This window comes from Planococcus citri, chromosome 5 (assembly GCF_950023065.1).
Source record: "Planococcus citri chromosome 5, ihPlaCitr1.1, whole genome shotgun sequence".
Lineage (NCBI taxonomy): Eukaryota > Metazoa > Arthropoda > Insecta > Hemiptera > Pseudococcidae > Planococcus > Planococcus citri.
In genome coordinates this window covers 53,919,597-53,941,965 of record NC_088681.1, presented here as the reverse complement: position 1 = coordinate 53,941,965, position 22,369 = coordinate 53,919,597, and the positions used below count along the sequence as shown (strand labels likewise).

At 32.8% G+C, this 22,369-nt stretch overlaps 2 protein-coding genes and 1 long non-coding RNA gene across 3 annotated transcripts in view; 1 reads left to right on the top strand and 2 right to left on the bottom strand.

Moving 5' to 3' along the window:
* Positions 1-7,257, bottom strand: part of LOC135849459 (xaa-Pro aminopeptidase 1-like) — a 40,440-nt gene extending 33,183 nt beyond the window's left edge. Inside the window, exon 1 of the mRNA XM_065369911.1 lies at positions 7,027-7,257. Within this exon, the coding sequence (XP_065225983.1) occupies positions 7,027-7,066 (40 nt within the window). The 5' untranslated portion in view covers positions 7,067-7,257. The remainder of the gene's footprint in view (positions 1-7,026) is intronic.
* LOC135849460 (uncharacterized) lies at positions 761-19,011 on the top strand. Its single transcript, XR_010559543.1, has 8 exons — positions 761-920; positions 1,074-1,753; positions 2,098-2,194; positions 6,418-6,581; positions 6,669-6,790; positions 18,219-18,442; positions 18,553-18,626; positions 18,723-19,011. It is a non-coding gene; the product is annotated as an uncharacterized LOC135849460 (long non-coding RNA).
* On the bottom strand, positions 11,574-14,939 carry Kap-alpha1 (karyopherin alpha1). The gene is made up of 9 exons (XM_065366279.1): positions 14,780-14,939; positions 14,324-14,492; positions 14,025-14,243; positions 13,724-13,944; positions 13,382-13,645; positions 13,082-13,286; positions 12,858-13,001; positions 12,624-12,783; positions 11,574-12,538 (listed from the first exon to the last, which is right to left on the bottom strand). The coding sequence occupies exons 2-9, from the start codon at positions 14,486-14,488 to the stop codon at positions 12,330-12,332; spliced, it is 1,587 nt and encodes a 528-aa protein (XP_065222351.1). The 5' UTR covers positions 14,489-14,492; positions 14,780-14,939; the 3' UTR covers positions 11,574-12,329.
* Positions 19,012-22,369: the final 3,358 nt, after the last annotated feature.

Genomic DNA, 22,369 nt, shown 5'->3' with positions numbered 1-22,369 from the left:
ATTTTGTTCCTGGTTTGACGAACTTAGCATTGCAGTATATGGGAATTCGGCAAACTTTACCCGCGTATATCTTCAAAACCGTGCACTTTTACAACTTTTTCGTAATAACATTTTTGAAAGAGAATTGAACGAGCTTTCCAATGGTATGCTACATGTATCAATTGAAATACATTTAATTGTTTTGAATTTCAGTCATTTTTCAGCACTTCATTTTTGGGTTAAAAATAGTTTGAAATTATTTGAAATTCACAGCATGTGCTCTAATTCAATGATTACTTTCATTCTATGCCAGAAATTCCGTCATAAAAACCTTGAATCGAAAAACAACAATTTTTTTTCGTGAGGAACAAAATGGGAGTCTGACATACCCGGGTTACAGTACCTTAATGTGAGAAGTCAATTTTTCTACTCTTCAACTTTGATTGGAGAAAGGAAAAGGAAAATGATCTGGTATTCTGGCCCCAGAGAAGCGAGGACAAAAACTATTGAAAATTTATAATTCTAGAAGTGAAAACCCTTGGTTTTTTGTAATTCTTTGATTTTCCCTGCTTACGCAATTTTCTTCCCAACTTTTCCAAGTTTCTCAACTTTCTCCAACTCACCCAATTTTTTCCCCAAAAATTCACACAACTTTTCGCTCAAATTTTTTTTATGGGGGGAGGGGGAGGAGACACCCTTTCCACCCAGATTTCAGTTAAACTAAACATGGGTACTGCTAAAAATGTTAACAACAATCTGAAATTGATTTATTTCCAGGAATAGTTTTGCTAAATATACCTCTAGACTCAGAAAGCATTATAAAAGCCAAAAGGAAGATGTAATGCGTTTGGTCACGGATGGTATATCGTATTTTGGGGTTGTTCCCCTCGTATTTTCCTCACACTAACACTGGCGGAAAAGCCAGACAACCTACTAGAAAGGTATAGTACCTACCTACCTACCTACCAACATAATATGATTTTCCAAGTATACTCGATGATTCATTCATTCTTATATTATCAAGAATAAGTTAGGTACTATGTATGTGTATTTTACCAAAATGAAACTCACATACCTACAACTTTCTGTTTCAGTAACCAACCATTCAATTTACACATCGCGAATAAAGGTCGAGGTATTTTTTTTGGTTTGGACATCGGTATCAGATAAATGTTGGTAGCAGTTACACAACGTCTTATCCATCATTGCGAAGTCTTGAATACCCGTGTCGCTGGTTACGGCGTATAAATAAAAAGTTGACACGCGAAAGCAATACAGCCAAGTTGTATTTAAAGAAACGCAGGTAGAGGTAACTCAACGCGAAAGGGGGAATTTTAAAAATGGCATAAAAATATTAGTGCTTCTTATCACGAATGTAATGAAAATTAAATCTTTTTTTTTGTGTGCTTCGAAATTTCATTACCAAAAAAAAACCCTGTATTAATCTGGCGTACCTTATTTTTTTTCAGACTCGGTTCAGCTGGCTTTTGATGGTATGAATTTTTAAATGATACAAGTTCTTGACCTTTGGTGGTAGAAATTTACATACGTACATAGCGATCAGTGTAAACGAACTATACCTATGCAAATTTAATCGAAGCATAACCAACCAACCATTAAAATAAGGTGTACATTTACTTCCTATTTTTGGAATGAGTTTTCACACCGAAGGAGTTATAGCCAAAGCCAAACGTCGCCAACACCACCCTCAACAATAATACCAGTACCTGCCTGGGGTATCCTTACATATTAGATATGTAAATTGTAAAACAAAGTAAGTATAATGGTATTCCTCACGTAATACCGAACAAATAGTAATAGATCGCGTTACAATTTTCAAGACATTTTCTAAATGGTAACAATTTTACGTGTTTTTTTTTTTTTTTTCAACTCGACGATAATATACTGAACGTTTGGTATTACGAGTATAAACGATCAGTAGGAATTTTTGCATTATTCGAAACGCAATTCGACAATAAATTACACACCTAAATGTCGCTAAATGATTTCAATATGGCTCATTAATCCGTACAGTAAATTTATAACTGACCTTTAAACGTTCTTGCCGAATGATGCACATTTCAAAGTTGAATATATTTATTCGTTTATTTATTACAGCTAGGAATTTCCCGCAAACAGTTCGAATTTGTTCAGCGCAATCAAAGACGTGAAAGTATAAAAGTAAACTGTATCCTTGAACAGGGTAGGGTAATAGGTAAGTTGACGAAGAATTTGCATTTTGTTATTTGTCCCATTTATGAGCTGAGTCGACTAGTCGAGAAAGGATTTAGGTATAGATTTTCTTTTCGGTCTATCTGAGTTTTCTGTCGGCGGCGTAGGTAGGTATATCGAAGTCTTTCATGTTTATAAGATTATTTTGGATAAAAAGTAAAAATTACCAGTATTTTGGAATTGTATGTAAATAGGTCGGAAACCGAGTACTTAATGCACGCAACATTCATCAACCGTGACCGTTTTACAAATGAACTTCTACGAAATGAATTTGGCGCTGGAAAAACTTTACAACTTTCGTATCGCGATCAAAGGGGTGAAAATTTATTTAATTTTTCCATAACCGTGTTAATGTCGCCGGTCTAAATTTTCTTTTACCATGTCACCTATTAACACGTATGAATTGTTGTTTCGACTGCGGGTATTTAAAAATTTCGTCGCGAATTTTTTCTTCCATCGATTATGAGTCAGAATTTCAACGGTTAATCTAATTTTCATGCTAATCACTAATCTACGTTCCCATTTCTCTAAAAATATAGTAAAGAGCCCAAATGTGACCATATACCCTATAAAGTAGCCATATTGGTGTCCAGCTGGAAAAATTAAGATCCAAGTAGGGATTTTTTCAAGTTTTATGATTTGAAAGGGAAGGTTTAATATGAACAATTTTCAAGCAATGTAATTTTATGCCAGGAAAAGTTTTGAACCGGATAGAGCTAAATTAAAAGGGCATGAAAAAATACATCATTAGCCAAATTTCACAAGTTGAAGTGCATTTTTCAATTTTTGGTGAAATTTTAAAAATCAAATCTACGCCAAAAAACTCCACGAATTGAATAAAAATGATTTTGAGCCATTCTGAGCTGTTTTAGAGCCTCCAGAAAAATTTTTAATGCTGTAATTTTTGCAAAATTTTACCCGAGGATTATTTCATGCCAAATTAGCCAAAATTTGCACGACGGGTCACCTGATTTTTTTTCATATTTTGCGTGTTGGTAGAGGTCATCAAACTTGTAGAAAACATGGCGTACAATGGAGGACCCTGCGGATTTTTTTGCAGGTAGAAAGGACTTTTGAAAATTTTCAAAATGGCTTTCAAGTGAAAATTTTAAATGCTTGTAGAGGTGGTTCTAAGCAAATTTGTGGTTACTTACAACTTTTTAAACATTCTATTCCAGATTCCAAGGACTATTCACTCCTGGTGCCGAAATCAGTGTTGCTGCTTTTGATGATGTAAAAAAATTAGTTTGAAAACTTGAAATATGAAGGCACGTAGAAACTTGAAATCTTATAAAGCCTCCACCATTCCTAATGATTTGTTTATTTACAAGTTGATCTGTTTTCAAACGAATTGTAGATATTCATTTCTTAGTAAATTGTTCGTGAGAGTATTAATTCATTTAAGGGAATCATTCATGAACGAATTGATCAATTTTTTGAAAGAACCACTCGCGGACAAATACATAATATATTCAGCGAATCATTCGTTATCGAATTGATCAATTCTTAAATTTATGAATAAATTATTATACGAATCAATTCGTTCGCGAATGATTCGCCAAGAATTAAGTAAATGAATCAATTCGTTCGCGAATGATTCATCAAATATTGTTTAATTCGTTCGCGAATGATTCACCAAAAATTATTCAATTCGTTCGCGAATGATTCAGATTCACCAATTATTATTCAATTCATTCGCGAACGAGTCACTTATACAAATCAATTCGTTCGCGAATGATTCACCAAAAAATTATTCAATTCGTTCGTGAACGAGTCACTTGTGCAAATCAATTCGTTCGCGAATGATTCACTAAAAATTATTCGATTCGTTCGTGAACGATTTACCAAAAATTGAGTGAATGAATCGATTCGTTCGCGAACGAGTCACTTATATGAATCAATTCGTTCGCGAATGATTCACCAAAAATTGGGTTAATGAATCGATTTGTTCGCGATTCGCGAACGAGTCACTTATACAAATCAATTCGTTCGCGAATGATTCACCAAAAAATTATTCAATTCGTTCGCAAATGATTCACCAAAAATTATTCAATTCGTTCGTGAATGATTCACCAAAAAATTAAGTGAATGAATTGATTCGTTCGCGAATGATTCACCGAAAAATTATTCAATTCGTTCGCGAATGAATTGGAATGATTCACTAGAAGATTAAATTATTCAATTCGTTCGCGAATGATTCACTAAAAATCAAGTAAATGAATCAATTCGTTCGCGAATAATTTGGAATGATTCACTGAAAAATTATTCAATTCGTTCGCGAATGATTCACTAAAAATGATCCAATTCGTTCGCAATCGCAAATGATTCACCAAAAATGATTCAATTTGTTTGTGAATGATTCACCATCCAAAAATCAAGAAAAAAATTGATTTGTTCGTAAACGAGTCACTTATACAAATCAATTCGTTTGCGAATGATTCACTAAAAAATAATTCAATTCGTTCGCGAATGATTCATCAAAAATTATTCAATTCGTTTGCAAATGATTCACCAAAAAATTATTCAATTCGTTCGCGAATGATTTGCCAACAATGAATCAATTCGTTCGCGAATGATTCACCTAGAAATAAATCAATTTATTCAATCACCCATCGGTTGTGAATGATTCGATTCACTTCGCTTGAAAACAGATCAATTCCTATACCAGTTTCACAAAAACTGAATCAAAAATCAATCGTAAATTAATTGATCCGTTTGTGAATGATTCGCCAAGAAATCAATCAATTAATTTAATGACCAATCGTCCATAAGTAAATGATTCGATTGTAAACAGATCAATTGCTATACAAATGTTTCAAAAAAAAGTGAATCAATTCGTTCGTAAAAGATTTTCATTTGAAGAAAATTCTGTCTTCTCACGCGTTCACGTGAGTAAGTATTTTTTTTCTGATTTTAACAGCGTAATTTGCTGAAATTATGTTCCAAAAACTCACTTTTTGGGCAAATCTGCACTCTTTTTAGGCAAAATAAAAATTATTTTAAATCCCCCTTTTTCATCAAGAAAATGATAAAATATTTCGACGTTACAGAAAAAATATTTGTTTTTACTTTTTTTTACAGCAATTTTGTAATTTCAGTCTACTTAGTTATAATCTTTGAAAATTATTTTCCCAAAAATATCAATAAACATGATCGCAGTTTTTCGATAAGCCTTTTGGAATGTAGGATAAAATGAAAAAAAGTTTGAATCGCAAAGTTGAGTAAGTAGAACCATTGTTCCTGGTAATTTGAAATTTTCATTTAACAGCCTTTTTAAAAACTTTCAAATGCCTCTCCTGGTCGAAAAAAAAAATTGTCGGGACCTTCGATTTGCGTTATTTTTTATGGAATACTTACCCCCTAAGGAAGTTGCGAAGCTGAAATTTACTTTGGAGCATACAAAAATACGTCATCAGCGAAAAGTTCAGAGGCTTAAGTGAATTTTTTGATTTCTGATGACTTTTTAAAACTAAAATCTGGGCCCAAAAAATTCGATATGTTCTTACTCTATTTAACTGGATATAGTTTTTGGTCGTTTTAAAGCCTCTTCTTCAAAGATAGGTAAAATTTTGCGGAAATTTGAACATTTAAAAATTTTCTGGAGGCTCCAGAACAACTCAAAACAATTCGAAATCGTTTCTAATCAATGCGGCGGGTCAAAAATGGCATACATTTTGGATTGATATAATTTTCAAGCCAGTTGGTGTGATCTGTAGCTGGCCAAGTTGTACTTATCCAAAAGAAAAAACATCAAGGCCCAAGGGTGTCACATTTGGGCACTTTACCTTATTTGGAAAACATTTTCTCATGAAATGATGAAAATATTGCATAGTAGGTTACTAGGTACGTACGCTTCTATTATTATGATTCGTGATATCGTTATCAAACTCGACAAATTGTTTCAATGTAAATTGTAAAAAAAAAAAAAAAAACGAAAGCTTCTCTATTAACTGCACAATTCTAATATTTCACGTTCTACGTAATATCTCACTCAAAAAAGCTACGTGTTTTCTCCGGAAAAACTATATTAAAAAATTCCTCGACTCGATGTTTTCACTCATTTCACTATTAACTTCTAACTTCTCGCATCTAACCAAATAACAATCGTCTTGTGCTACTTGATTACATAAATTTACAAAGCATTTGAAAAAGAAATTCCACTCGGTGAAAAACTATATGTACCTAACAAGTTTTTTTGCATTCTAGTTCGATGAATCGAATGAAAACGAGCAAAAGGAAGTTATTAAATATCCTGCAGCAGTTTTCCATCAAAGGTGATACCCAAGTCTTTGTCAAGGTTCGAAGGTTCTCATTTCAAAGTCAGCGTCGTTGTTTCAAATTAAACTTGCATCTTGAAAATATATTTTCAAGTACGAATTTTATAGCTGCAAAAAAACAACTGGAATTCTATTTTTTAAACTAGTAAGTAAACGTATACTTCGTTTTTTTTTTTTTAGACTAAAACCGGGACACATCGAGATGAAGCCGGCTCCTGGTTTGGAAAATATAGGCAACTACTTGAACGCTTGATCTAATTCGACGTTCGAATAAAACTACGAATATGATTTTGAATCGTTCGGTAAGTTTTTTTTTGGTAAAATTTTTCACTATTTTAATTTTCAATTTTAGTAACCGAAGAAAAAAGTCAACAGCTCTGAGTAGCTAGATCATTTTCATATTTCAAAATATGTCGTAATATTTTGAATATTGAAATAAAAAATACAAACACTCGTTGAAAATGAAAAAAATACTTAGAGTAGGTATAATAATAAGTACCTAATGAATATTAAGAAGAAAAAAAACTCGATAACTTACTTCTGAGTAACATATTGTCAGAAATTCGTACGTTTCGCATTTATCACCGGCACCATAAACATGTAAGCTACCGCTAAACAATACTGAATCATGTAATAAACTATTTGAAAATGTAGCTGCCTAAAATATTACGTTTAAGGGAATCACCGCGTCTAGAAGGGAGGCATATCCATCGCCTTGTGTAGGTAAATCATTCGGCGCAGTCTCTAATTAAACTCGCAGGTATTTGTGCGTTTTTTCCCTTTTCTTTTAGTACATTCTAATCTCTATTTTAAATCAAATTTTTTCTGTTTGTTTTTTTTCCACTTCGTAGAATTTTTCTAAAAAGAGCGAATAATAATTTGTTATTTCGCTTTTAAATAGCTCGTTACATTGTATTGAGACTTGAGAGAGACAAACACGATTAATTTTACACGGTTTTTGATTTCCATAAGATAGATTTTAGTTCGAAAGTTGAACGAAGCGTGAAAAATGTTCGATATGTTGCATCGTTAGATGCAATTTATCGCATATTTTTAAAGTGCATGAGATCGGGTTGCTTGATTGATTACGATATTAGAAATTCTCTATTTAATATTCGCGACCCATCTTTGCTCTTTGTTGTGTAATTTTTAATTTTATTGTTGATTTTTAAACAATTTTAAATCAATAGGTATCGATAATTTATTATTTTTTTCATGCATCCGTGATTCTTTGTTTGGTGATTACTCTCGTAGATACGAGTATTATGATTTTTCGTTGAAATATGAACCATAAATTTTAACTCATTCTCGATTTATTATTTATTCGCTGACGTAGAAATTCGATGAAATCAAAAATTTTGTTTCGGAGAATATTATATTCCTCGAAATAATTTTGGTTTTATTGAAATATGTAAAATTGGGAATCATTGATAGGTACATTTGTAATAGTTCAATTGACTATTTGATGTGATAAAATTGCGTTGAAATTCGTGAAAAAAATTCCATTACTAATCGAGTCTTATGAATTTTCATCGATTTTAGGGTTTGGATCCAAGATTTTTGTATTTTATGGGTTTGCAAAAAAAAAAATCCAAGAGGAAACTTCGTTGCTCAAACTTTCACACTTTTTGAAAAGTCTAAAATTTTTCCAAAAATTCCTCGCTTTTTTGTTAAAAATTGTTACATGATTGTAATAAAATAACCAATTCCAAATGTCTCATTTCTTTTCAAAAATGATCCAAGTCTCGTTTTTTTTGGACAGTTTCCAAAAATTGACAATTTGCTTTAATTGGCAAAATTTTGCTTTTTTTGCATTATTCTACAAAAAAGTTGACTTTTTTTTACCAAAAGTTGCAAAAAGGTCTCACTTTAACGACAAAAATTTCAAAAAAAATATTCACTAGTTTGTTAGTAATTTCCAAAAAATCTCGTTTTTTTTAACAAAAAAAAATTGACAAATCTTGCTTTTTTATCTAAAAATACCAAAAATTGCGAAAAAAAACTCACTTTTTTGTTGAAAATTTGCTTTTTTGCCCAAAAAAATGCTGAAACATGTAGTTTTTTTTTGGCAAAAATTTATTAAAAAGTCTCAACTTTTAACATTAATTGCTCGGAAGTCTCGCTTTGTTTCAAAAAATTGTCGCGTATTGTTTGCAAACAATTCCAAATGTCTCAATTTTATATCAAAAATTGTCCAAAAGACTCGCTAAGTCACTTTTTTACCAAACAATTGCAAGATGATCTCACTTTTCTGATAAAAATTGCAAAAAATTCACCATCTGGCTGTTAAAATTTTCAAAAAGGTTTGCTTTTTGATAAAAATTGACAGATCTCGTTTTTTTAATCCTAGAAATTCCCAAAATTGCTGAAAAATCTCACTTTTTGGCTAAAAATTGCTGAAAAGTTTCACGTTTTTTCCTCCCCCCCCCCACCTAGAAAAAGAACCTGAAAATAATCGCTTTTTGACTAAAGTTCCAAAATTTTTAATTTTTTTCAGAAAATATGAATTACCCAAAAGTTTTGTTTTGTTGAATTTTTGCCTAAATTTCCAAAAAGTCTTGTCTTTTTGCTTCAATTGTCAAAGGTTTGCTTTATGTCAAGATTTCCCAATTACAAAATTAACGAATCTCGTTTTTTTTTTACCTGAAAAATCCCAAAATTGCTGAAAACTATCACTTTTTGCACAAAATTATTTTCAATGAAAATTGCAAAAAATTCACCATTTGGCTACTTGGTAATTTTCAAAAAAGTTTGCTTTTTGGTGAAAATTGACAGATCTGGTTTTTTATAAACCTAAAAATTCCTAATATTGCTGAAAAAGCTCACTTTTTGGCTCAAAATGACTAAAAAATTTCACATTTTTGATTCCCCCCCCCCCCTCAAAAAACCCTGAAAATTATCGCTTTTTGACAAAAATTCCAAAATGTTTTAATTTTTTTCTCATTTTTTTCAGAAAATATGAAATTGCCCAAAAGTTTTGTTTTGTTGGATTTTTGCCTAAATTTCCAAAAAGTCTTGCCTTTTTGCTTCAATTGTCAAAGGTTTGCTTTATGTCAAGATTTTCCCATTACAAAATTAACGAATATCGTTTTTTTCACCTGAATAATGCCAAAATTGCTGAAAAGTATCACTTTTTTGCTCAAAATTATTTTCCATAAAAATTGCAAAAATTTCACTATTTGGCTAGTCGGTGAAAATTGACAGATCTCGTTTTTTTATAAACCTAAAAATTCCCAAAATTGCAGAAAAATCTCACTTTTTGGCTCAAAATGACTTAAAGATTTCACATTCTTGATTCCTTCCCCCCCCCCCAAAAAAAAACCTAAAAATTATCGCTTTTTGACAAAAATTCCAAAATGTTTTAATTTTTTTCTCATTTTTTTCAGAAAATATGAAATTACCCAAAAGTTTTGTTTTGTTGGATTGTTGCCTAAATTTCCAAAAAGTCTTGACTTTTTGCTTCAATTGTCAAAGGTTTGCTTTATGTCAAGATTTTCCAATTACAAAATCAACGAATCTCGTTTTTTTTTACCTGAAAAAATCCCAAAATTGCTGAAAAGTATCACTTTTTGCACAAAATTATTTTGGATAAAAATTGCAAAAAATTCACCATTTGGCTAGTAATTTTCAAAAAGGTTTGCTTTTTGGTGAAAATTGACAAATTTCGTTTTTTTGTAAACCTAAAAATTCCCAAAATTGCTGAAAAAGCTCACTTTTTGGCTCAAAATTGCTAAAAAATTTCACATTTTTGATTCCCCCCCCCCCACTTTTTGCTTCAATTGTCAAAGGTTCGAGCTTTATGTAAAGATTTTCCCATCACTAAATTAACTAATCTCTGTTTTTCTCCTATAAAAAATCCAAAATTGCTGAAAAGTATCACTTTTTGCAAAAAATTATTAAAACTTGTCACTTTTTGACAAAACTTTTGAAAAACCTTAATTTTTTCTCAAAAATTGCTCAAATGTCTCGCCTTGTTACCAAGAATTTCCATAAAAGGCTCTATATTTTATTAAAACTCTCAAAATCTCGCCTTTTTGCGTAAAATTGCCAGAAATTTCAACTTTTATTATTCAAAAGTTACTAAAAAGTGTTGCTTTATTACCAAAAAGTTGCGAAATAGTTTCACTGTTTGGACGAAAATTCGGAAACGAAACAGTATCATTTTTTCCCATTAATTAAAAAAAAATATCTTGTTTTTTATTGAAATTGTGAAAATTTCAAGTCAATTGATCAAGTGTTTCATTATCATTATCATTTTTTATCTAATTGGAATGCTCATTGTTTCGTAATTTTTTGTAAATTTCTTAATTGAAAGGTGTTTTTTTGTGATTTTTTTTCAACACTAAAAATGCTTTGATCTTTGCTCGTGTCTTGTAACTTTTTGGTTATTTTTTTACTCTTTTTTTCGTTACTAATGTTTCCTTATATTGGAAAAAATGATTGCATTAGATCTGAATATTCCATAGATCCAATCTGATTTGGGCGGATGTGATTAAATTTGTTCATGCCTGATCAGATTCAATAGAGGGGACATGACTGGATCTGATCATCAGAGCTAATTAATCAGACCATCAGACCAAATCAGATTTAATGGTCCAGTCATCCCTCGAATCCAATCAGATCAGAGTTTTGATCGGATTAGAATCAAGTCCAATCATTTTTGGCTGGGTTTATGATGAAAAATAGGAATTTACATTTCAAGACGAGAAAAATAATTTCAACTTTTAAGAAATTAGAATTTTGTGATAGTGAAACTCATTTTGTCGATGGAGGAGAAAATTGTACCAAACTTTTTAAAATAAAAATCTCATTAGTTCAAAAAGTTCAAAGTAAAATCAGGTTTCAAATTTTATTCGTGATATTTTTCAGAAAATTACTTTCAACGCTGTTTTCCATCAGCTCCTTTTTTCTTCAAAACGAAATTCAGAATTATGATTCCCGATAATAAATTCTGATTTCAATATCGTTATTTTGTTCGATTCTAAAATCACGAATTAGATTCATTTTTAAATCATAACTGTCCAGGTATCGACCACACTTTCAAAAAATACGTTTTCGTCGAACAATTCAAAAAAGAACACCGAATAAAATATTACACAACAGGAAGCACAGATTTTATTCATTTCCCGTTTACATCATTTTGTAAAACAATAACAAAATTTTAATAATAAAAAAATTAAGGAAAAAAATAGGTTATTCGAATAAGTGTTTTCAAATTTCGAATCCGGTAAACAAAATAATATGTAGAATACCTACATAAATAATTAAAATTTCTCAATTTCTGTCTCAACTCGATGACGAGAGGTGGATTATCGATCCAAGAGTTTATAAACATAAAAAAAAAGAATAGAGAACAAATCCAGTAGGAAAAGCTACCCAAAGTAAACACGAACTTTATGCGGACTCGATGTATAGTCGACGACGGATAAATAAAGAAAAGAAAAAAATCAAAACCAAAATAATAATAGCGAAGGAACCACTCAGAGAAGAAATGTTCGCTGAGAGTTTCGGTATCTTTTAGAGCGTATTTACAAGCAAGATAACGAAACGGTTACAATATATGTATAAGATAATAGGCATCTGTTAGAAAATGTACGATACAACAAACAAAATCAGCATTTAAAACGAAAAAAAATATGTTACTTAAAACGGATTTAAAATCGGCGTGTTTCGAATAACGATTCGTTATTATTGAACGGAACTTTACTACTGCTGCGGAAAAATAAACGAAACGGAACGAAAAAAAATGGCAACATTTTTCCTTTACACTTACACAATTCGTTATTAACAATTACACAAGACAATATGTATATTTTTTGTAATACGGTTATTACTTGAAAGCTAAAAATTAAACCCGTCCATTGGTACGCTTTGGTCGGCGGCGAATTGGTATTGCTCTGTGCCTTGAGGACCAGTTTGTACAGGGGGGACGAGCCTTGTGCTGTTAGTGGTTTCTTCTTCAGTACCGAAATACTGTTCGATAATATCGTAAGCTTTGTGGTAAACGTCCATGTTTTCGTGAGATTGCAAGTATTCTATTTTATCGAGACCTGTGCGGATAAACAAACACAAAAAATATTTAAATATAAATAATAAGTTCGTTACGGAGATTCGATTCATCAAAATATGGCTAACCTGAACATTCTTCTACGATAACCGCGTAAGGATTAACGGTCGAGTGTAATTTAGCTGCTTGGTCGCCTACTCGTAGTATATTTTCGAGTCCGTTCAACGCGACTTGAATTATTTTAACGTCTGGTACTGTGAGTAACTCGCAAAGCGGTGGAATACAACCCTGAAATACAGAATCCCAAGATTACAAAGATGTTCGATATCTTCGAGATGACTAAATTTACAAGTTGCAGTTACCTTGTTGACGAGATAACGTATATGTTCAACGGTGCCACCTGATGTTGCGTTTGTAATAGCCCAAGCAGCTTCTTTTCTCGTTTTGAATTCCGATTTAGCTAATATATCGATTAGTAGAGGAAATATATTGGCATCTATGACAGCCTACGAATGAAAATACACGAATTAGTATTCAAAGTCGAAAGCTTCGAAGAGAAAAACGATAGAGAAAGCGAGATGCTGACTTGAATTTGATCTTTGTTTCCAGCTGTAATATTTGAAATAGTCCAACATGTCTCTTTACGAATTGATTCTTTCGATGCGGTAAGTAAAGTCTGAAGACATGGTAATACGGAGCAGTTAATTATAACTTGAGTTTGCGTATCGTCGCCTGTAACTATATTACCGACAGCTCGCAATGCTGCCGAAACCACCGAATGTTGATGGTGCCTGTCAAGTCGAAGAAGAAATAAAATAGTAAATCATTAACACGAGCTAGAGGAAAACATCCCTGGAAATGGACGCAGACGGTGGTCAAAACTCACATCAATAATTCGACAAGTCTTCTGCAAACGCCAGCATCGATGACTGCTTGGATTTTATCGTTAGGCCCATCCGATAAGTACGACAATGCCCAACAAGTATCGGCCAATACATCAGCGTCAGAATGAAACAGCAACCGAGATAGATACGGAAGTGCCGGAGAAACTTTGCTAAAATCTGGAGGAGGAGTTTTACCTCTGCATAAATTCGATAAAGCCCATACTAAATTTCTAACCATGGTTAATTTCGAAGACGTGTTCAGTAATCTGCGAACAAAAATCAAGATTTATCGATATAGGAAAACGTTCCATTTGAAGAAACTCATCGTAGTATAAGATACGTACTTCAGTAAAGGACTTAATGCACCGCATTCTAGAACGTAATCGCGACATTGAGGCGAATCTCCGGCTATATTACCCAGCGCCCAGACTGTCTGTTCTTGAAGGTCTTCGTAAGGAGAATTCAATAAAGTTACGAATATAGGTACCGCACCGGCGGCTATTACGACGCGTGTTTGAGCCGAAGTACCGGATGCGATATTCGTTAAAGCCCACGCTGCTTCGAACTATAAACCAAAGAGACATATTCATCAATATGACCAACGGTTCGATCAAAATCGTATTTTAACATTATTACTCAACTCACTTGCAAAGTTTGGTTGCTTTCATCTTGTAAGAACTCGACAAATCGCGGTACGATTCCTTCTTTAATTACGTCATCGATAGGCGGGTTAGGTTCGCGGGATAATAATTTACGAAAATGCTGCGTAGCTTCCAAACGTTCGACCGGGTTCATCGAACTCAAAGCGTATACCATTTTTTTCGATATACCTTTCTCGGTTGTACTGATCGATGTGACCGATTCCTGAAACACATCCGAGTGTTAGTGTAATAATAATTCATTCTTGCCAATGGCAGAGCTTCACTATCGGTGTTTACTCTTACTTGCATCTCATCGTCTGATACACTTTGTAAGTTGACATTTCGTCTCTTGGATAATTGCTCGTCTCGTTTCTGTTTACGTAACTGGATGCCTTGATCTTCTCGTCTTCTACGTAATTCTTCGGCGTCGACCGACACATTTTTGTATCGTTGTTTGTGGGCGGACATGATTCTGTTTACAACATTCGTCCAAGACGTATTTCACATAAAAATGTAGTATAATCGATACACATTAGAATGGATTATAATATATTGCATCAGCTGATGTACGTAATGTATTGATAATTTCATTAGTATCAGATTTTCATTCAAAGGATAAAAATAGAATCCACAATGAAAGGGAAAAAAATCAATTTAGATAAGGAAGTGTAGCCGAGATGAGTGTGAGGATTGCGAATGTTTTACGCTACCGAGTGTTACGAATATTGGACTAAAGCGTAGAGAAAGTGTCGTACTTACGTGTACAGTATCAAGAGATGAGAACAATCATGAAATGTATTGAAATTTAATTTCTTTTAATTAAAATTATTTCAATAAATATTCGCGAAACTAATTCACAATCACAAGTTTTTCAAGGTTTTTGCTTTGGTTGTTTTTTTCCTTTTTTTTTGTTGACTTTCGTTGTGTTTTCGAATTGAGCCAGCGTCGAAGTGAAAAGTCACAGAAAAAAACAACTAGATCGCCTAATGCGAGAATTGTTTTTTCAATTTTTTTTACTCAAGATGGAGATGAGATTCGAAAGTTTGAAATTGTAAATAACTTTGAGGAAAATAATTGAAAAATACAGAAATAATGGATTTTACTTTTATAAATGGAAATTCATGACATATTATATGAGGTTTATTCGTAAGCAGTTCATTTTGAAATAATACATGGGTATACCTACTACCTAGGTGCAATACTATTTTGAAATTTTGAATGTGGATTTGAATTAATTTATGGATTGGTACTTTTTTAATCCAATAGTTCTAGTTTCCAGTCTGATTCATGTAGAAATTTGATAAATGAAGCTAGAATTTCATGATGGGAACAATTCGTTGGCATTTAAACGTTCAAGTCTCAATTTTCAAAAGTCAAAAAAACAAGTAAAAAACTGTAAACTGAAGACTTTGAAGTTTGAATTGAAAAATTTTCTAGAAGGACCCATTTCAAAATGTCCAAAGCAGAAAATGAAATAACCGCATTCTTTAACAGACATTTTGAATAATAATAATTTGCAAAAAAAAAAAAAACTGATACCTACTGTAAATCAACAAAAATTAGTAAATATTTCAAAAATACTTCGTTACATGAGAAAAGAACTGAAAGTTTTTCAAAATTACCTAAAAATGTAAACCACTGAAAGAAGAAAACATAAAAATCACTGAAAAATGATCAAAATTCATGACAGAATTTCAGTGAAAATTCTCAAAATGCGTGAAAAAGTAAAAATCAACGAAAACTTACAAAAGTGACGGAATTTCATTTTATTTCACTTCAGTTAAATTCTATTGCTTTAAAAGGTACCTAATTCGGCTAATTCTCGAAGGTTTTATCGTACTTTTGACAGTTTATACATGATTTAAACACCTTTTTCATGCACTTTGGCCTATTTTCATGGACATTTCATCATTGTTTGGTGATTTTCAATGATTATAATTGATTTTTTCATGTTTTTTACATTATTGTAACACTTACACTACTTCACGCATTTTAAGCAACCTTCAGTAAAATTACTACAAATTTCAGTACCTAATTTTTAGTGATTTTAGTGCATTTTCGAGCAGTCTTACTTTACATTATTTTAACGCATTTTCAACACTTTTTTGTATATTTTTACCCATTGTCAACGGTTTTCGACATTTTTTCATGCATTTTAAGCAACTTTCAAAGAAAAATTCGGCAAATTTTGGTAATTTTCAATGATTTTAAATTCATTTTCGAATGTTTTTGCACCTTTTTGACGCATTTTTAATTTCAACCCTTTTTTGTGGGATAATTTTGCTGAAAATTTTGAGTTTTTTTAAAAGTATTTTTCAGTGATTTTGTTATTTTTTGAGGGGAATTTTTACAGCATTGTCAAAGCTTTTCGATACTCTTTCATTCTTTTTTGGCAAATACTGAAATTTCATCCCATTTTGATAATTTTCAATGATTTTAATGATCTTTTTGAGTATTTGCATTATGTCTCTTTGACAGTTTTTACATCATTTTTACATGTTTTAAACAATTTTTGTATTTTTTACAAATTTTACCTACTAAAAGTTTTTGTTTTTTGGTAATTTTTAGTGATTTTTGGTGATGGTTTTTTTTCAAGAATTTTTCATTTTTTCATGACAATTTATATTAAATTTCATCAGCTTAATTATAGTCAAGTTTCAATAATTTTATTGCTTTTTGGGATGCCTATTATTATTACAGTATTTTGAAAAGTTTTCGACGCTTTTTTGGTAATTTTGAGTAATTTTAATCCTATTTTTGTTTTTTTAAAAAATCATTTGAAAATTGAAAGCTTTTCTCACCATCACATATTCGTGCATTTTTAGTAAATGTTCTAAAACTTCCTTAGTTTTGGATTTTTTAGATAATTTTCAGTCATTTTTATGTAATTTTGACAATTTTAACCTCACTTTAACAATTTTTTTAATACTCCTTCGCGCGTTTTTGAAAAAAAAATTACCGAAATTTCGTGAATGTTTTTTTATTTTTAATCATTTTATTACTTATTTGTTTTTAAATCATTTCAACCGGTTTTCAACACTTTTTATGCATTTTTAGCAAATTTTACCAAATTACATCACTGTTTGGTAACTTTCAATGATTTTGATGCTTTTTCATTTTTTTTTCCCTCTAATTTTACTGATATTTCATTCTTTTTTTGACAGATTTACAGATATTCTGATTTTTTTTGTGTTTTCACATCATTCTACAATTTTGAGTTGACATTTTACTGATAAATGTATTCTTATTTCCATGTTGATGGCTCATTATCACACTTCTAGTTCTAAATGCATGAATGAGAATACCTACTAACTAACCTCTGTCTTGGTATGATTAAGTATACATTTCGCGCTTGACGGATTTATCAAAGTTAATACCCACATGGTTTAAAAATATTCGATTTCGTAACAACGATGTTAAAAGAATTGCATACATTTTTCGCCGTAAATATGCGCTTGACACTACGACACTAGTCACCGGTGACTCAAACGTTGGATACCGGAAACAATGTGTAACAGTGTTGACTGTCAAGTATATGCTTATGAGATAGTATGACAAATTCAGCGTGGTCATTGTAACAGAACCTCACTCTACAGGCAATAAAATTAAAAAATAAAAATAAAAAAACTTTATCGTAAGTAATAAACTAATGAATATGTGTAACACGCTGAGTTAAAGCATTGAAATAAAATAGATAGGTAGGTAGGTACTCGGTAATACGACGATTTGATTTTTCATGAACTTTTTTTTTTTAATGTGTTCTTCAATGTCGTCTTTGAAAACGTAGGTAAATATTACTTATGGGTGTAAAATATACCGTTTAATCATTTTTTTTCTTCACGTTCTGGCACAAATAGACGATGAATCGATTTAAAGAGAGAAAAAAAATTAACCATGAAATTATAAAATTCCTATCAAATGAAGAATTTATTACAGGATAAATGATAGCATAACGTAACGGTTTTTTGGTATAAGACCTGTGAACGTGATAGTACACCGTTAATAAATTTCGTTTAAGGGTGTAATTAATTTGGTTTAGTCGTGAAAAACTGACAGAATCAGTTCGCCGATAATAAATATTGTAAACTTATCGGGTTTGTGGTTTCATTACATTGTGTGTGCATATTACCCACCTACTTGAGTAGAATTACCTACGAATTTTTTTTTTTTTTTAATAATAATTATTTCTCTGTTTCAGGATAAAAGTACCAGTTTTCGAAAAAATTTCCGCATAGAGATGCAATTTGAAAACATGAAATGCACTCAGCGTTACAACGTAGAATGCTATTTATGAAAATGCATTTAAAAATTAAAAATCACTTCGACACGTTTCCTCGTTGAAAAACATTAATTTCCGTTTACCTTGTTTGCTCGAATGCAGATTGTGCGGTTTGGCGAGTTCGCAAAATTGATTTCTTAAAGGTCTGTTGAAGTAAAATTTTCAATTATGGAATCCTTAATAATGAATTTCAACTCTGAAATTTTTTCCGTTAGGAGAGACCGGAAAAATCTGATTTATTTTTCTGTTACAGGAAATCGAAACGTTGACGTAATTTCGAACGAGTGGGACGTGGACGCGGTGGACGTGTTTTGAAAGATTTCGTAGGTTCGAAGAAACATCCGCATTTATATTCAGTTTCTCCCTTATCTATTGTTTTATTTCTTTCCGATGAGTAATTTTTACGCTTTTACATCTTTCCAGCGATGAAATGTCACACGAAGAACGCGACATTAGACATCAGCAGTTATGATTACCTGTACCATGAGTAAAAGTATACCTACGCACATATAATATGGAGCACAATTGCTGAACAAATTTGAAGATACATTTTGGTCAAGGTTGACAACACGTACGAAATAAGAAATATGTAATTATTGTTTATTTCGTGGATTATTCGTATACCTTATTGTACTCGAAGGGCGTATAAATGAATTGTAGGTATTCGTTAGCGTTTCATCTGCGCTGCGTACCTATACTCTCCTAACAATAATCTACATGTAATCATTCATTTCCACGATTTGTTAATTAAAACATCGGTCACGTTTGTTGACCGTGCCGAACAACACAACGCTGATGCGATGATGGTGAAATGATTTTACAGGAAATTGTGAAAAAAAATGTACTTCGAGACGACGTCAAATAACTCGTCGATATGATTGGCGAACGCGAGAATGTCTTATATGATTTCGTATCCTTATACTTTGTTAAAGTAAGTATATACGAAGTACACCTAAACAATAACAAAGAAGAAAACATGATGAATTTTAAGATCTCAATTTGGCAATGTGTTTTACTGATCAGGAACTGATAGCAAATGAGCGTATATGCGTAATCGTATAATTGGCTTACGATTTTATTGTCAATAGAACCAAGTCTGCGTGATTTATTACGACAAATATTTCATTTCGCTGATTTGTGTAGTTAGTTATGCTCACGTTTTGTGTGTTTGCGAATTCTCTCAGCATCACATCTTTATGAATTCATTTGTGCAAAGCTAATACTATTCGATACAGAAATGGATACGAAAAAGATAATTGAGCACCTAGTGCATTTTATGTTTTGCTCATTGTTGTTTGTCGAGTTGACAATAATATGTACCTATCGTAAATGTACGAGTAATATACGTACCTACGTAGGGATAGGTACGAGTACGTTCAATTCTGTTTTCATATCTTCTATTTAATAATTGACGACTGAATTACTGAAAATATGAAAAATACAAATACAATGAGGTAAAGTGCTCAAATGAAACCTCCATAATAGTCGGGGAGCCCGCTTAAGGATCTATATCGACCCTCCGGGACAACTTTTTTCTTAAAGGGGGAGTCCTAAGGAACATTTCTAGCCCTTGTACTCGAAAATAAAAGTAGCCCTACTTACAAAATGGCGGCCATTTTGATTGACAGGTCAGCCGAAATCGCAGATTTTGCGTTCCAACGTAGGAATTGCACAAAATTTTTCAAACATGTATAAAGGTAGATCGAAAGACCAGACGAAAATTTATCATTGTAAAAATTTCAAGTGCTAAAATGCGTTTTTCGATTTTTGGTGAATTTTTGAAAATCAAATTTAGGCCAAAAATGAGGGAAAAAATCAAAATTTTACCAAATTGACCAAGAAAGCTGAAATTTGGAATATACCCCATTTTCGACATGCCAAATCGATTGGAAACTGTTTCAAACCGTTTTGAGCAGTTCTGGAGCCTCCAGCAGATTTTTGAAACTGGAAATTTCCACAAAATTTCATCAAATGGAGTTGGATAACCGAAATTTACTCTGCAAGCTAATTTCAATACGCCACGAAGTCAACTACAGGGGAATTTTAAGTCGTTTTGGAGCCTCCAGCAATTTTTTGAAAATTACTGGAGCCGCCAGCAGATTTTTGAAACTTAAAATTCCTCCAAAATTTCATCAAACGGAGATGAAAAGTTGAAATTCATTCTGAAAACTAATTTCAATACGCTACGAAGTCGACTGCTGGTGGATTTAATGTCGTTTTGGAGCCTCCAGCAACTTTTTGAAAGGTCGTATGGAGTTTTTTGGAAAATTGAAATTTCCAAAAAGTAGCTGGAAGCTTCAAAACCATTTGACACCACCATGTAGTCGACTTTATAATATCGCATTGAAATTAGTTTGCGAAGTAAATTTCAGCTTGCCAACTCCATTCAGTAAAATGTTGCAGGAATTTCAAGTTTCAAAAATCTACTATAGAGGCTACAGTAATTTTCAAAAAGTCGCTGGAGGCTCCAAAATGACTTGAACCCACCTACTGTGCAAGAAAGTATATGAAGTCACCCAGAACCACAATTTCACCACCATCATTAAATCTATGCTCAGTAACAGGATGTTCTATGTAACCCACATAGGAAAGTCCAGTAGATGAAAAAGGCAAAAAAATGGACTGACACAGGGGAGTGTTCTTGCCCCAATCCTATTCAAAATATACGTACACAAATGACCAGTCAATTGGAGACCAGACCAGACACTTACTGTATGCAGATGACCTAGCAGCAACAGCTCAGGGGGATACACACATAGAGTTACAAGAAATGTTGCAGGAAACCCTGAGGCCTGAACAGACTACAGACCTACTATGTGGATAATGCCCTCAGACCAAATCCATCCAAAACTCAAATGTGTAGCTTCCCATTGAAGAATGCAAAGGTAAAATGCACATTGAAGCTGGTGTGGGGATGCGTGCAGCTAGAGAACTGTGAAAGTCCCAAGTACTTAGGAATCACGCTAGATCGAACCCTCAGATATATAAGAGACACTGTGAGAACACAAAAATGAAGGTGAAAGCAAGAAACAACTTACTGCAGAAACTGGTATCAACTAGAAGGGGAGCAAAGCCAAAGAAATTGAGGACAACAGCCATGGCACTGTGCTACTCTACAGCAGAGTATGGATGTGCCACCTGGGGGCAATCAGCACATGTTAAGAAGATTGACGTTGCTCTCATACAACACTATGAGAATTATGTCTGGCTGCCTAAGACCCAGGGCTTCAAACCCGTACCCGTACCCGTACCCGAATACCCGAATACCCGAACGAAAATCCAACAATTTCTGTACCCGAACCTGTACCCGTACCCGAAAAATGAAATGAGGAATACCCGAACCTGTACCTGTACCCGATAGAGACTATTTTGAACCCAAATACCCGATAGATCGGGTACAGTTCGGGTATTTCACCTAAAATACCCGAACCCGTACCTGTACCCGAACGTTTAAAATTTTCATACCCGTACCCGATCCTCTGAGAAATAAATCTGTACCCGTACCCGATACCCGTACCCGAAAACGTTCGGGTTTGAAGCCCTGCTAAGACCAACCAGCAACCAGTGTTAAACACCTACCAAAAATATGCGGCATTGCACCCTTTGGGATAAGACGGTGTGTGGCGGCGGATGTAGAGAGAACAAAAAAAGAACAAGACCCCCGCTATGCTCCCTATTGACAAAAATTATGTGATAGCATGCTAAAACGCATGCTTTTAACGCATGCTTTTATGCATAGCACAAGCCATGCGTGAATTTGTTTTTTTTTTTAAAGCACGGGATTCAGCCTGCGAATATCATGTGTAAGAGTAATGTTGAAGCATGTAAAATGAAAGAAAAGAAAAATTTTTTTGCCATGGATGGGGATCGAACCTGGGACCCACAGTTTCTAGTTTTCCTCACTACCTACCTCACTCGGCCACTTTGCTGCTTGCAAAGAATGGAGTTATTTCCCCATAAATGTTTGTTTTTCTTGGACTTGGAAGAAAGATGTAAAAATTTAATAAGTTTACAACACACACTTCGCAAGCAGCAAAGTGGCCAAGTAGGTTTGGTAAAGCAAAAAAAAA